This window comes from Monodon monoceros, unplaced genomic scaffold (genome assembly GCF_005190385.1).
Source record: "Monodon monoceros isolate NGI ecotype Baffin Bay Population unplaced genomic scaffold, NGI_Narwhal_1 Super_Scaffold_7, whole genome shotgun sequence".
Lineage (NCBI taxonomy): Eukaryota > Metazoa > Chordata > Mammalia > Artiodactyla > Monodontidae > Monodon > Monodon monoceros.
The window spans coordinates 30,770,915-30,786,325 of record NW_021703784.1 but is presented as its reverse complement, the minus strand read 5'-3'; the positions used below and the strand labels follow the sequence as shown (position 1 = coordinate 30,786,325).

Here is a 15,411-nt window from a genome sequence, read left to right as displayed (position 1 = left end):
CACACTTAAATGGAACAGAGCTAGCTCAGACCCAATCCTTAGGGCTTCTGCTCCAGCAACTTGGGACCCGACCCTGGCCCCAATAAGGCAGTGACAGTCCCTGAGCAGAGAGGAAGCCCCAGCTCACTCCTGGCTCTGGCCCTCCCCCACCCCCTTCTCCAGCCCCACATCCTTCCAAAGTGATAGCTGCCAGCACACCCTGAGGAAATACATGACTTGTGTTCATGTCAAATCCAGCCCTCCCACCAAAACCACTGGACACACAGGCTGTATAGGGATGCTCCCACATAAGGACACCCCTTCAAGACAGCAATAGGTAGCTGTTTCACCTAATTTCATAGAGACAGAGACTGTTAAGCAAAATGAGAAGACAGAAGAATTTGTCTCCATTGAAAGAGCAAGAGAAAAAAACAAATAATGAAACAGAAATAATTTACCAGATAAAGAACTCAAAGCAATAGTAATAAGAATTCTAACTGAATTAGGGAAAATATATACAATGGAATATTAGCCGCAAAAAAGAATGAAATTCTGCCATTTGCAACAATGTGGATGGACCTATAGAGTATTATCCTTATTGCAATAAGTCAGAGAAAGACAAGCTCTGTTATCACTTATGCAAAATCAAAAAAAGAAAACAAATGAATGTATATTTAAAAACAGAAATAACCTTACAGATACAAAGAACAAACTAGTGGTTACCAGTGTGGAGGGTGAAAGGGTGGAACAAATAGGGGTATAGTTTAAAACAGGGGTCCCCAACCCCTGGACCGCAGACCACTACTGGTCTGTAACCTGTTAGGAACAGGGCCGCACAGGAGGAGGTGAGCAGTGGGCAAGCGAGTGAAGCTTCATCTGCCGCTCCCCATTGCTCCCCATCACTCCCCATCACTCGCATTACTGCCTGAACCATACCCCCCAACCCCATCTGTGGAAAAATTGTCTTCCACGAAACCAGTCCCTGGTGCCAAAAAGGTTGGGGACTGCTGGGTTAAAAGACACAAACTACTATGTATAAAATAGACAAGCAGCAAGGATATACTGTACAGCACAGGGAAATATAGCCATTATTTTTTAATAATGTCAAATGGAGTATAATCTATAAAAATATTGAATATCTGTGTTGTACACCTGAAACTAATATAGTGTTGTAAATGAACTATACTTCAACTTTTTAAAATAGAATATATACTTATGTATGTTTGTATTCACATAAACAGTGATAGAATACACAAATGACCAATAAGAGCAAGACTTCCAAATGTGTATTTTATTTTTTTGATTTCTGAACATGAATATATTACCTGTACAAAATATTAGATTAAAATTTTAAGAAAATGTAATGCCATGAGTGAAGAGCAACAACAAAGCTATGATAAATAACTGTTTATTTAGTTGTCTATTGGTTTAGTTTATTCCCAAATTATGAGAGTTAAACCAAAGGTTCACCCTATGTGCATGATAACTGATGCTTCCCCTTGCTTCGAAAAAGGGATTGGGAGTTCCGATGAGGTCAGACAATTTTTGGAGTCAGAGAATTGTTGGAGTTAGAATATTAGAGAAAAAGAACTGGAAGGAGGAGCCTAGTGGTTTAAATGAAATAATAAAGCCCGAATACACCATAAGTATACAAAAAATGTAAGCTTAAATTTTCATCAGTGAGTATGAGGTAGTGACTAGAAGGTCATTAGACAGCAGCAACAAGAAAGAGTAATGGGTGTTTGTAAACTGTTTGTAAAACTACCTTAGTTTTAAAGGTAGTTTTTAAGTTCTCTTTGATAGACAATAAGTGGTGAGTGTTAATAAAAGCAAAGTCTCAGACTATAGTCTAGCACAACTAAACATTTTTTAGCAAAGCAGACAAAAAACGATTGGTACTACTTGTTTGCTAAGCTCAATAAAGTCCCAGTCCTCCGTCCTTTTAGGTGCTCTGACTACACTTTATATGAAAGGTCCACTCAGACTTACACAGTCACATTCCAGAGACAAAATGTACGTGCCTTCTGGCATTGGACCATCAGAAATATTCCTGTTTAACAGCTGGAGCCAAGACTAATCAGAGATCAAACCTCAATACCATCTGTAAGGGTATAGGGTATAGACCTCCCTAGATTCTTATTCTCTGTTCATGCAAGGGTAGAGAGTGATTAAAATATTTTAGGAAAGTCCACTTAAATATCTTAAATTTCAACAAAGAAAATCCATTTTTAACATTCATCAGGCTGTGCAACTGGCCATTAGTTTTTCCAATAAGGAACCATTTGAGACATTGATTATGCTAATTAGAAAAACAATCAAAATCTAAAGCTTGATAGTTTCTGCCTCAAGAGGATTGGCCCTTTATGATTAGAATATCCAGCAAACCATCTTGTAACTGTGCATTTTTCACTGGTATTTTATGCAATCACCCCTTGACTCTAGAGTTCAAGTTTGAACTAACCCATTCATAAAAATATACTGGTTTTGCTTAAACATTTTAAGGTAAATAACAAACATTATAATAGTGGAAAAGTCTGAGGACATGGGTTTTTTAAAGAAGAAAGGAGGAAACAGTTTGGTAGTGTCATTGGAGAGCTAGAAAGTCACCTATTCTACCTTCAGACCTTGAGTTATTTTTAGTTATTTGTGCCTCCCCATAAGAGGGCTGAAGGAAAAGCAATATCCTTTAAAAAGAAGCTATGTTTCACCTGAAACAAAAAGGTGTGTACCAAAGTGCACAATGGAAATTCTTGGGAAAGTGGATACTTATGGGATCTAGGGTTGGATTAGAGGTTGTGCAGAGTGGTATGTGGAGGAGTGTCCATATAATGTATGACCTTGAACAAGTTACTTAGCTTCTCTATGCTTCAGTTTCCTCAGATGCAAAATGGAGATTCAAATAGCATCTGCCTCAAAGGCCTTAGTAAGAATTAAATTAGTTAATACTTATACAGTGCTTAAAAATAATGTCTTTAACAGTAAATGCTCAATAAATGTTAAATGGTGTTTTTATATCTTCCCCTTTTCTTCATAAGAGTATTTGTAAATTTTGTCAGAAGTTTATGGAACTATGAAATCAGATATCATGGAGTTTGCATGCCACACTAAAAAGGCTGGACATTTCTCAATGTTTCATTTTTCCAAATAAATATTCTTAAAATTGGTGATGATAATTTTGAGGTAACTGTTTCTTATTGGGGAATTGGGTGTCTACATTTAAAATATTTACACTATTCTAAAAAATATTTTTTACAAAAATTTTAAGGTAGTATTTTATCATTGACCAATTAAGTTATATATAAACAGAGTGTTGAAGATGAAGTGCTTCTGTACTATTTGACCTTTATTATCCCCTTAGTTTTTCAAAAACCAGTTCCTCCATTAGAAGAGGCCCTCAAACAAATTCAGGAATCCAACTTAAAATCAGAGGTAAACCTTCCCTCTTCCCACAGACCAATAATAGACTGGAGGTAAGTAATTTATGATTATCATGTGTAATTTACTAATATATAATAATTAAATAGTTCTCTAGTTGCTGAGTTTGTAGGCCTTTTCATCAGTTACTCCTTACCTCTGTTTTAGAGTTTACTATTTTATTTTCACACATTGAATTGAGGTAGAGTACAATATAAGCTACTTCAAGAGTAAGGAATTTTAATTTGTTGTCTTTGGTATTACAATGCTGCCTATGTTAGTACTTTTCTATGGGAATTATCATAAAACCCATTTAAAAATATTGATATTGGTTTTACTGACAGAAAAAAAAATTTGAGTTGTAATGATATAAATTTAGGTAAGAGGAGTAACTTTATGGTAGAAATGGGTTTTTCCTCACTGAAAATCTTTCCTGGATATCTTTAAAAAGCTACCGGCCCTCCTGGTTCCTCTCCAGGTTAGTTTAAATGAATTATCTTGAAGCAGTAGGATGGACCAACCAACCAGAGAGTACCCTCTGACATCCTGTATTTTCCATTTATTTATTATAAATGTTTCTTGAACCTACTATGTACATAGCATTATATCAGACATTGAGAAGGGGATATGGAGAAGTGTAATATTCAAAAATATAATCCCAAGAGTATAATCTAGGAGAGAAGTAAAATAATGCTTCAAAAAGTATAGAACAGTACCAAATGGGTAATGATAATAATATTTAATATTAATTTATGTAATGATGTCTACAATTCATATGTAATTTATGTTAATATTTTACATGTTTATAATGTTATTTACTAAAGTACTTCCATTTTTAGAATACCTGTGGCAAATAGTTCCCTTGATCAGATCTAAGAACAATTAAATTCATTCAGTCTTTATTATAGTTCAAGAAAGACTTCATGGAATAAAAAACTCTTCAGCAAAGCTTTGAAGAAAATAGGAGTTAATCATGAAACAAGTGGATAGTTGGTATTCCAGACAGAGGGATGAGCATGTGGAAAGGCCAAGAGTAACAGAAGGAATGATATGTTCTAGGAGTCAGAGATGACTGAATAATAGAATGCAGAATACCAATAGCTCACTAGATGTGAGATTGGAGAGGTAAATGACCTACATGCTAAGGAATATAAACTTTATCTTGAGCATTTAGGAGGAGTTAAGGATTTGAGCAGATGGGAGATAAGATCAACTTTTCTTTTTTAACATATCGTTCCAATCTATTGTGAACAAGTGTTGATAACTGATTGAAAGAGGACAAAACAGGAGGCTATTTTAATATATGTAATTGAAATTATATGGGTCTAGAGCTCAAGAGAAAGATCTAGGCTTAAGACATTTGAAGCGAAAACAATGGATGAGATCACCTGTGGAGATTATATACTATGACAACAGAACTAGGTTAGAACACTAAAGAACAGTAACATTTAAGGAAGTGAAAAAAAGAGAAGCCTACAGATAGGAACAGAATGGTTGATACAGGACTATATAGTGAGAGAAGGTAGAACTAAGGAAATACAGACTTTCATGGGGAAAAAAGCAGTTTACAGAGATCAAATGGCTTCTAGGGAATCAGTAAAATAAAAAGTTTGTATCAGGATACTAGCAGAAAACATGTAATGTTTAAAAGGGGTAATGAAAAAAGGTTAGTAAGGAGACTGGGAAGCCAACAGTGGATGATGCAGCAACCCTAGAACTGACAACAAAGTCAGTATTACCACCACAGACCTGAACTGAAAAGAGCTATAGCTATACGAGAGGGCTGCTAGGTAGAGTAACATTGCCACTACTAAACCAAGCCCAGAAGAGAGGAAGCCAGAGGAACAAAGTCAGCCATAAATCAAAAGGCAAGGGATCATTTGGTCTCTGCCTAGCAGAGACAAGTAGAGAAGTATGGAAAGTGAATCAGGAGGGGCAAAGAAAAAATATCCAGCTTAGAGGCAATGTGTCCACTATACTTCACAACAAAAAAGTCACACTGGCAACTTTTGTCAGAGAAATTTCAGTGGAGGGATAGGGACAGAAAAGAGATTGTGATGAGTTGGAAAGAAATGGAGAGCAAGAAAGAAAAAATACCAAGTGTAGCTTGGCTGTGAAAGGAAAAGAGCTGTAGAACAATAGCCAGAGGGGATATAGGGCCAAGATATGGCTTTTTCCCTTAAGATGGAAGAGATGTTATCATGTTTAAATATGGATGTCAAACTGATGAGTAACAGAATTGCAGTCTAGAAAAGTAGAGAATAAAATTGTTAAGTGTCTTAAGTACCTATTATTTGGACATTGATTAGCAAGGGTTATACATATGAAAGAGATATGGTCCTCTGCCCAAGAAGGGTTTGCAGTTACATTATAATACTGTTTAATGGTAGTTACATCATAAGACACAAGTAATACTGCATTATGGGGGCAGTTACAGAAATACTAGCAAAGTGATAAAGAAGTATGAAATTTGACGTTGGAGAGGAGACTTAAAGGATGAGTACCAGTTGTCTACTAAAGTAGCATAGGTTGATTTTAGGCATGTTCAGGCCTACATTGTTGTAAAAGACAAAGACACCTAAGGAAATAGAACTTGTTCAGAGTGGCAGGACTGTAGTATATGTTGCTGGTAGGACAGTAAATTATCTAGAAATGTAGATTGAGATCAGATATGAAATGCTTGTATGTCTAGGAACTTTTAATTTCTATCCTATAACTAGTAGAGAATCAGTGGAAGTTTTTAAGCATGAAGTGATATAATCCTCTTTATTATTATTGAAAGATAATTGGTATGAATGTTGGAGAATGAAAAGAGTGGAAAGAAATTGGAAGCAAGGAGACTAAAAAAACTTAATGGGCTAATCCAAGGGATAGATCATTACTGCCTAAACTAAAATAGTACTATTTTGTATAGTGAGAAAAGGATAAATCTGACAAAGAATAAAAATATTTTGAGTGGTTAGAAGGAAAAGATGAGAGAAGAAAAAATGAAAATGCCTTTTCACAGCAGAGAAGAGACATAAATAAGAGTTTAAGAATATTGATCAAATAGAAGTGTAAGAATTGGAGTAGGGAAGGTGGGAGATGAAGAGGATGTGAGCTTACCTCCCCTGACAAAGAATTCAAAAATACACCCACATGTGGAACAATTCTAATGGAAAACTAACTGGAAACATGTAGAAGGACTCCTATACAACCAAGGCTGTAAGAAAGATACACATGTAATTGGCTAGGATGGCAAGAAAAGCATCAGGTAAGAGGGCTGTGCCTCTGGGAGAGGACTAAGAGGAAAAGGGAGATCACACAGGCAGACATTCACCCTGGGAAGTGAGTGGGTCAAGCCACAGACTGGACGTCACCCTCCTGGGGTCCTACATATAGGAGACAAGCCCCTTTGGTTGCTTGGAGAACCACTGAAAGGCTAGAGAAGCCTAGACTCCACTCATGAGGAGTGTGCAAGTGTTAGCTTACCACCAGACAGGGCAGAGAGAGGTGTGCCCTCATGGCTGCTGCCTTGCCACACCCCCCAGTCTGAGCCAAGTGAATGTCAAGCCCTGCTCACTCCAAGCCACAGCTTGGCCCTGGATCTAGGCCATACAGGACCTGGGAAAAGACTCAATCTAAAGATGCAGAGGCTACCTAGGGCCTGGGGTGTGGTCTAAGTGGAACAGTGTCCATTGTTGGCAGTTACTTAAACAGTGCCCCAGAAGCAGCCCAGACTTCTGATGGCAGTGCAGGTGCTTGAACTCCCATGACCACCATTCCATGCTCCCCAGTTCCAGACAAGCAAACGCTCCAACCCCTCCCACTCCACGCCATAGCCTTACACTAGATCTGGGACAATCACAACAGGGGAAAAGATGCAAACTTAGGCTACATCTGAGTGGAGTCACAGATGCCTACAGGGCAGCATATCAGCCCTCTATAAGCACCTGAGCCCCATTTGCTTCAGCACTCCCCACCTTTGGGTCAAAGGCCCAGTGCAAGAAGAAGGAAAAACACACACTTAAAGGAAGCAGAACCAGCTTGAGCCGAAATCTCAGGGCCTCTGCTCCAGCAACTTCAGAGCAGATCTCACCCCTGACAGGGCAGTGATGGCCACTAAGCAGAGTGGAAGTACATCTCACGCCCCACACAGGCTCTAACTCCTCCATTACTAGCCACATTCCCTACCAAGGTGATAGAGGCCAGCATACCATGAAGAAAGATATGACTGGCATCCACATCAAATCCACCAAATGCACTGGGCACACACAGTCTGCATAGGGACACACCCACTTAAGAACACCCCTTCAAGACCACAATAGGTAACTGTTTCACCCAAAATCATAGAGATACAGAAAGTTAAATACAGTAAAAAGGCAGAGGAACCTGCAACCTAAGACTGTCTACCCAGCAAGATTATCATTTAGAATAGAAGGTGAGATAAAGAACTTCTCAGACAAGCAAAAACTAAAAGAATTCAGCAATACTAAACCTACCCTAAAAGAAATGTTGATGGGTCTTCTCAAAATGGAAAAGAAGTAAGAATCTATCAGAAAGGGAAAAATCCCAATAGGAAAGACATATGTTTGGGGATTGAAGATCACTTAAATAAGCCAGTACATAGATTAAAAGACAAAAAGTTGTAAAAGCAACTCCTACTACAATAAATACTTATGGGATAAACATGAAGCTGTAAAAAATACATCAAAAACAAAATATGGGGGAGGGGAGTAAAAAACGTAGATCTTTTACAATGTGTTCGAAGTTAAATGACTATGAGTTCAAAGCAAGTAGATATAATTATGAGTTAACATATATGAACCCCATGGTAACCACAAAGCAAAAACCTACAATAGATACACAACAACCAAAAAGAAAGAAACTCAAGCATACTACAAAAGAATATCATCAAACCATAATGGGAGAAACAAAAAGAAGAGATCAACAGAGGAAAAAATACAAAACAACTGGAAAACAAGTAATAAAATGGCAATAAGTACATACCTATCAATAAATTACTCTAAATATCAATGGATTAATGCTTTAATCAAAAGAAATAGGATAGCTGATTGGTTAAAAAAAAAAAAAGAACAAGACCCTTCAATATGCTGCCTACAAGAGACTCACTTCAGGGCAAAAGGCACAAACAAACTGAAAGTAAGGGGATAGAAAAGGATATTTCATGCAAATGGAAATGACAAGAAAGCAGGGCTGGCAATATTCATATCAGACAAAATAAAACAGAGGCTATAATGAAAGACAAAAAGAGCATTATATAATGATTAAAAGGGATCAATACAAGAAGAGGATATATACTCTTTAACATATACACACCCAATACAGGAGCAACTAAATGTATAAAGAAAATACTAACAGACATAAAGGGAGAAACTGACAATAGTACAATAATTGTAGGAGACTTTAACACCCCACGGATATCAATGGACAAATCATCTAGAAAGAAAATCAATAAGGCAATAGTGGTCCTAAATGACACAGCACGACTAGTTGGACTTAACTGATATCTTCAGGACATTTCATCCAAAACCAGCAGAATACACATTCTTTTCAAGTGCACATGCAATGTTCTCCAGGATATATCACATACTAGGTCACAAAACAAGCCTCAACAAATTTAACAGGATAGAAATTATATCAAGCATTTCTTTCAACCTCAGTGGTATCAATTAGAAATCAACTACAGAAAGAAAAACAGAAAAGAACAAACACATGGAGACTAAACAACATGCAACTAAATACCAAGGGTCAATGATGAAATCAAAGAGTAAATCAGAAAATACCTCAAAACAAATGAAAGTAGAAAACAACTTTCCAAAATTTGGGGGATACAGCAAAAGCAGTTCTAAGAAGGAAATTCATAGCAAAACAGGCCTTCCTCGAGAAATAAGGAAAATCTCAAACAACCTAACCTACCATGTAAAAGAATTAGACAAAGAACAAACAAGGCCCAAAGTCAGCAGAAGGAAGGAAATAATGATATCACATACACATGGAATCTAAAAAATAATACAAATGAATCTACATACAAAAAAGAAACTGACAGAAAGATTGGTTCAAGATGGCGGAGTAGAAGGACGTGTGCTCACTCCTTCTTCTGAGAGCACCGGAATCACAGCTAACTGCTGAACAATCATTGACAGGAAGACATTGGAACTCACCAAAAAAATACCCCACATTGAAAGTCAAAGGAGAAGCCACAATGAGACAGTAGGAGGGGCACAATCACAATAAAATCAAATCCCATAACTGCTGGGCGGGTGACCCACAAACTGGAGAACACTTATACCACAGAGGTCCACCCACTGGAATGAAGGTTCTGAGCCCAACGTCAAGCTTCCCGACCTGGGGGTCTGGCAATGGGAGGAGGAATTCCTAGAGAATCAGACTTTGACAGCTAGAGAGATTTGATTGCAGGATTTCGACAGGACTGGGGGAAACAGAGACTCCTCTCATGGAGGGTACACACAAAGTAGTGTGCACACTGGGACCAAGGGGAAGGAGCAGTGACCGCATAGGAGACTGAACGAGACCTGCTACTGTTGGAGGGTCTTCTGCAGAGGCGGGGGGTGGCTGTGGCTCACCGTGAGGAAAGGGACACTGGCAGCAGAAGTTCTGGGAAGTACTCCTTCACGTGAGCCCTCCCAGAGTCCACCATTAGCCCCACCAAAGAGCCGGGTAGGCTCCAGTGTTGGATCACCTCAGGCCAAACAACCAACAGGGAGGGAACCCAGCCCCACCCATCAGCAGACAAGCTGATTAAAGTTTTACTGAGCTCTGCCCAGCACAGCAACCCCCAGCTCTACCCACCATCAGTCCCTCCCATCAGGAAACTTACACAAGCCTCTTCAATAGCCTCATCCACTAGAGGGCAGACAGCAGAAGCAAGAAGAACTACAGTCCTGCAGGCTATGGAACAAAAACCACATTCACAGAAAGATAGACAAGATGAAAAGGCAGAGAGCTATGTACCAAATAAAGGAACAATATAAAACCCCAGAAAAACAAAAAAAATGAAGTGGAGATAGGCAACCTTCCAGGAAAAGAATGCAGAAAAATGATAGTGAAGATGATCAAGGACCTCGGAAAAAGAATGGAGGCAAAGATTGAGAAGATGCAAGAAATGTTTAACAAAGACCTAGAAAAATTAAAGAAAAAACACCTACAAGAATTAAAGAACAAACAAACAGAGATGAACAATGCAATAACTGAAATGAAAAATACACTAGAAGGAATCAATAGCAGAATAACTGAGGCAGAAGTATGGGTGAGTGACCTGGAAGATAAAATAGTGGAAATAACTACCGCAGAGCAGAATAAAGAAAAAAGAATGAAAAGAAATGAAGACAGCCTAAGAGACTTTTGGGACAACATTAAATACACCACCATTCTAATTACAGGGGTCCAAGAAGGAGAAGAGAGAGAGAAAGGACCCGGGAAAATATTTGAAGAGATTATAGTCGAAAACTTCCCTAACATGGGAAAGGAAATAACCACCCAAGTCCAGGAAGCGCTGAGAGTCCCAGGGAGGAGAAACCCAAGGAGAAACACGCAAAGACACATAGTAATCAAATTTACAAAAAATTAAAGACAAAGAAAACTTATTGAAAGCAACAAGGGAAAAATGACAAATAACATACAAGGGAACTCCCATAAGGTTAACAGCTGATTTCTCAGCAGAAACTCTACAAGCCAGAAGGGAGTGGCATGATACACTTAAAGTGATGAAAGGGAAAAATCTAAAACCAAGATTACTCTCCCCAGCAAGGATCTCATTGAGATTCAAAGGAGAAATCAAAAGCTTTACAGACAGGCAAAAGCTAAGACAATTCAGCACCACCAGACGAGCTTTGCAACAAATGCTAAAGGAAATTCTCTAAGTGGGAAACACAAAAGAAGAAAAGGGCCTACAAAAACAAACCCATAACAATTAAGAAAATGGTAATAGGAACATACGTATGGATAATTACCTTTAACGTGAATGGATTAATGCTGCAACCAAAAGACACAGGCTCGCTGAATGGATACAAAAACAAGACCCATATATATGCTGTCTACAAGAGACCCACTTCAGACCTAGGGACACATACAGATTGAAAGTGAAGGGATGGAAAAAGATATTGCATGCAAATGGAAGTCAAAAGAAAGCTGTAGTAGCAATACTCATTTGAGATAAAATAGGCTTTAAAATAAAGAATGTTACAAGAGACAATGAAGGACACTACATAATGTTCAAGTGATCAATCCAAGAAGAAGATAGAACAATTGTAAATATATATGCACCCAACATAGAAGCACCTCAATACATAAGGCAACTGCTAACAGCTATAAAAGAGGAAAACAACAGTAACACAATAATAGTGGGGGACGTTAACACCTCACTTACACCAATGGAGAGATCATCCAGACAGACAATTAATAAGGAAACACAAGCTTTAAATGACACAATAGACCAGATAGATTTAATTGCTATTTATATGACATTCCATCCAAAAAAAACATATTACACTTTCTTCTCAAATGCACATGGAACATTCTCGAAGATAGATCACATCTTGGGTAACAGATCAAGCCTCAGTAAATTTGAGAAAACTGAAATCATATCAAGCATCTTTTCTGACCACAACGTTATGAGATTACAAATCAATTTCATGGGAAAAACTGTAAAAAACACAAACACATGGAAGCTAAACAATACATTACTAAATACCCAAGAGATCACTGAAGAAATCAAAGAGGAAATTAAAAACTATCTAGTGACAAATTACAACAAAAATACGATGATTCAAAACCTATGGGATGCAGCAAAAGCAGTTCTAAGAGGGAAGTTTATAGCAATAAAAGCCTACCTCAAGAAACAAGAAAAATCTCAAATAAACAATCTAACCTTACACCTAAAGGAACTAGAGAAAGAAGAACAAACAAAACCCATAGTTAGTAAAAGGAAAGAAATCATAAAGATCAGAGCAGAAATAAATGAAATAGAAACAAAGAAAACAATAGCAAAGATCAATAAAACTAAAAGCTGATTCTTTGAGAAGATAAACAAAATTGATAACCCATTAGCTAGACTCATCAAGAAAAAGAGGGAGAGGACTCAAATCAATAAAATTAGAAATGGAAAAGGAGAAGTTACAACAGACACCACAGAAATACAAAGCATCCTAAGAGACTGCTACAAGCAACTCTATGCCAATAAAATGGACAACGTGGAAGAAATGGACAACCTTCCAAGACTGAACCAGGAAGAAATAGAAAATATGAACAGACCAATCACTAGTAATGAAATTGAAACTGTGATTAAAAATCTTCCAACAAACAACAGTCCAGGACCCAGATGACTTCACAGGTGAATTCTATCAAACAGTTAGAGAAGAGCTAACCCCTATTCTTCTCAAACTCTTCACAAAAACTGCAGAAGAAGGAACACTCCCAAACTCATTCTATGAGAACACCATCACCCTGAAACCAAAACCAGGCAAAGATACTACAAAAAAAAAAAATTACAGACCAATATCACTGATGAATATAGATGCAAAAATCCTCAACTAAATACTAGCAAACAGAATCCAACAACACATTAAAAGGATCATACACCATGATCATGTGGGATTTATCCCAGGGATGCAAGGATTCTTCAATATACGCAAGTCAATCAATGTGATACACCATATTAACAAATTGAAGAATAAAAACCATATGATCATCTCAGTAGATGCAGAAAAAGCTTTTGACAAAATTCAACACCGATTTATAATAAACTCTCCAGAAAGTAGGCATACAGGGGACCTACTGCAGCATAATAAAGGCCATATATGACAAACCCACAGAAAACATCATTCTCAATGGTGAAAACTGTAAGCATTTCCTCTAAGATCAGGAATAAGACAAGAATGTCCACTCTTGCCACTATTATTCTACATAGTTTTGGAAGTCCTAGCCACGGCAATCAGAGAGGAAAAAGAAATAAAGGGAATACAAATTGGAAAAGAAGAAGTAAAAGTGTCACTGTTTGCAGATGACATAATAGTATACACAGAGAATCCTAAAGATGCCACTAGAAAACTACTAGAGCTAATCAATGAATTTGGTAAAGTTGCAGGATACAAAATTAATGCACAGAAATCTCTTGCATTCCTATACACTAACGATGAAAAATCTGAAAGAGAAATTAAGGAAACACTCACGTTTACCATTGCAACACAAAGAATAAAATACCTAGGAATAAACCTACCTAAGGAGGGAAAAGACCTGTATGCAGAAAACTATAAGACACTCATGAAAGAAATTAAAGATGATAAAAACAGATAGAGAGATAAACCATGCTCTTGGATTGGAAGAATCAACATCGTGAAAATGACTATACTACCCAAAGCCATCTACAGATTCAATGCAATCCCTATCAAATTACCAATGGCATTTATTACAGAACTAGAACAAAAAATCTTAAAATTTGTATGAAGACACAAAAGACCCCGAATAGCCAAAGCAGCCTTGAGGAAAAACACTGGAGCTGGAGGAATCAGACTCCCTGACTTCATACTATACTACAAAGCTACAGTAATCAAGACAATATGGTACTGGCACAAAAACAGAAATACAGATCAATGGAACAGGATAGAAAGACGAGAGATAAACCCATGCACATATGGTCACCTTATCTTTGATAAAGGAGGCAGGAATGTACAGTTGGAGAAAGGACAGCCTCTTCAATAAGTGGTGCTGGGAAAACTGGACAGGTACATGTAAAAGTATGAGATTAGATCAATCCCTAACACCATACACAAAAATAAGCTCAAAATGGATTAAAGACCTAAATGTAAGGCCAGAAACTATAAAACTCTTAGAGGAAAACATAGGCAGAACACTCTATGACATAAATCACAGCAAGATCCTTTTTGACCCACCTCCTAAAGAAATGGAAATAAAAACAAAAATAAACAAATGGGACCTAATGAAACTTCAAAGCTTTTGCACAACAAAAGAAACCATAAACAAGACCATAAGGCAACCCTCAGAATGGGAGAAAATATTTGCAAATGAAGCAACTGACAAAGGATTAATCTCCAAAATTTACAAGCAGCTCATGCAGCTTAATAACAAAAAAACAGCCCAATCCAAAACTGGGCAGGAGACCTAAATAGACATTTCTCCAAATAAGATATACAGATTGCCAACAAACATATGAAAGAATGCTCAACATCATTAATCATTAGGGAAATGCAAATCAAAACTACAATGAGATATCATCTCACACTGGTCAGAATGGCCATCATCAAAAAATCTAGAAACAATAAATCCTGGAGAGGGTGTGGAAAAAAGGGAACACTCTTGCACTGCTGGTGCGAATGTGAATTGGTACAGCCACTATGGAGAACAGTATGGAGGTCCCTTAAAAAACTAAAAGTAGAACTACCATACGACCCAGCAATCCCACTACTGGGCATATACCCTGAGAAAACCATAATTCAAAAAGAGTCATGTACCAAAATGTTCATTGCTGCTCTATTTACAATAGCCAGGAGATGGAAACAACCGAAGTGTCCATCAACGGATGAATGGATAAAGAAGATGTGGCACATATATACAATGGAATATTACTCAGCCGTAAAAAGAAACGAAATTGTTATTTGTAGTGAGGTGGATGGACCTAGAGTCTGTCATACAGAGTGAAGTAAGTCAGAAAGAGAAAAAGAAATACCGTATGCTAACACATATATATGGAATCTAAGAAAAAAATTTTAAAAGGTCATGAAGAACCTAGGGGCAAGAAGGGAATAAAGACACAGATCTACTAGAGAATGGACTTGAGGATATGCAGATGGGGAAGGGTAAGCTGTGCCAAAGAGAGTGGCATGGACATATATACACTACCAAACGTAAAACAGATAGCTAGTGGGAAGCAGCCGCATAGCACAGGGAGATCAGCTCGGTGCTTTGTGACCACCTAGAGTGTTGGGATAGGGAGGGTGGGAGAGAGGGAGACGCAAGAGGGAAGAGATATGGGAACATATG

At 37.7% G+C, this 15,411-nt stretch overlaps 1 protein-coding gene across 1 annotated transcript in view; it reads left to right on the top strand.

The window, feature by feature from the left end:
• CEP126 (centrosomal protein 126) overlaps window positions 1-15,411 on the top strand; it is a 92,362-nt gene that overhangs the window by 41,372 nt on the left and 35,579 nt on the right. The window contains exon 4 of the mRNA XM_029209344.1: window positions 3,338-3,449. Within this exon, the coding sequence (XP_029065177.1) occupies window positions 3,338-3,449 (112 nt within the window). The remainder of the gene's footprint in view (window positions 1-3,337; window positions 3,450-15,411) is intronic.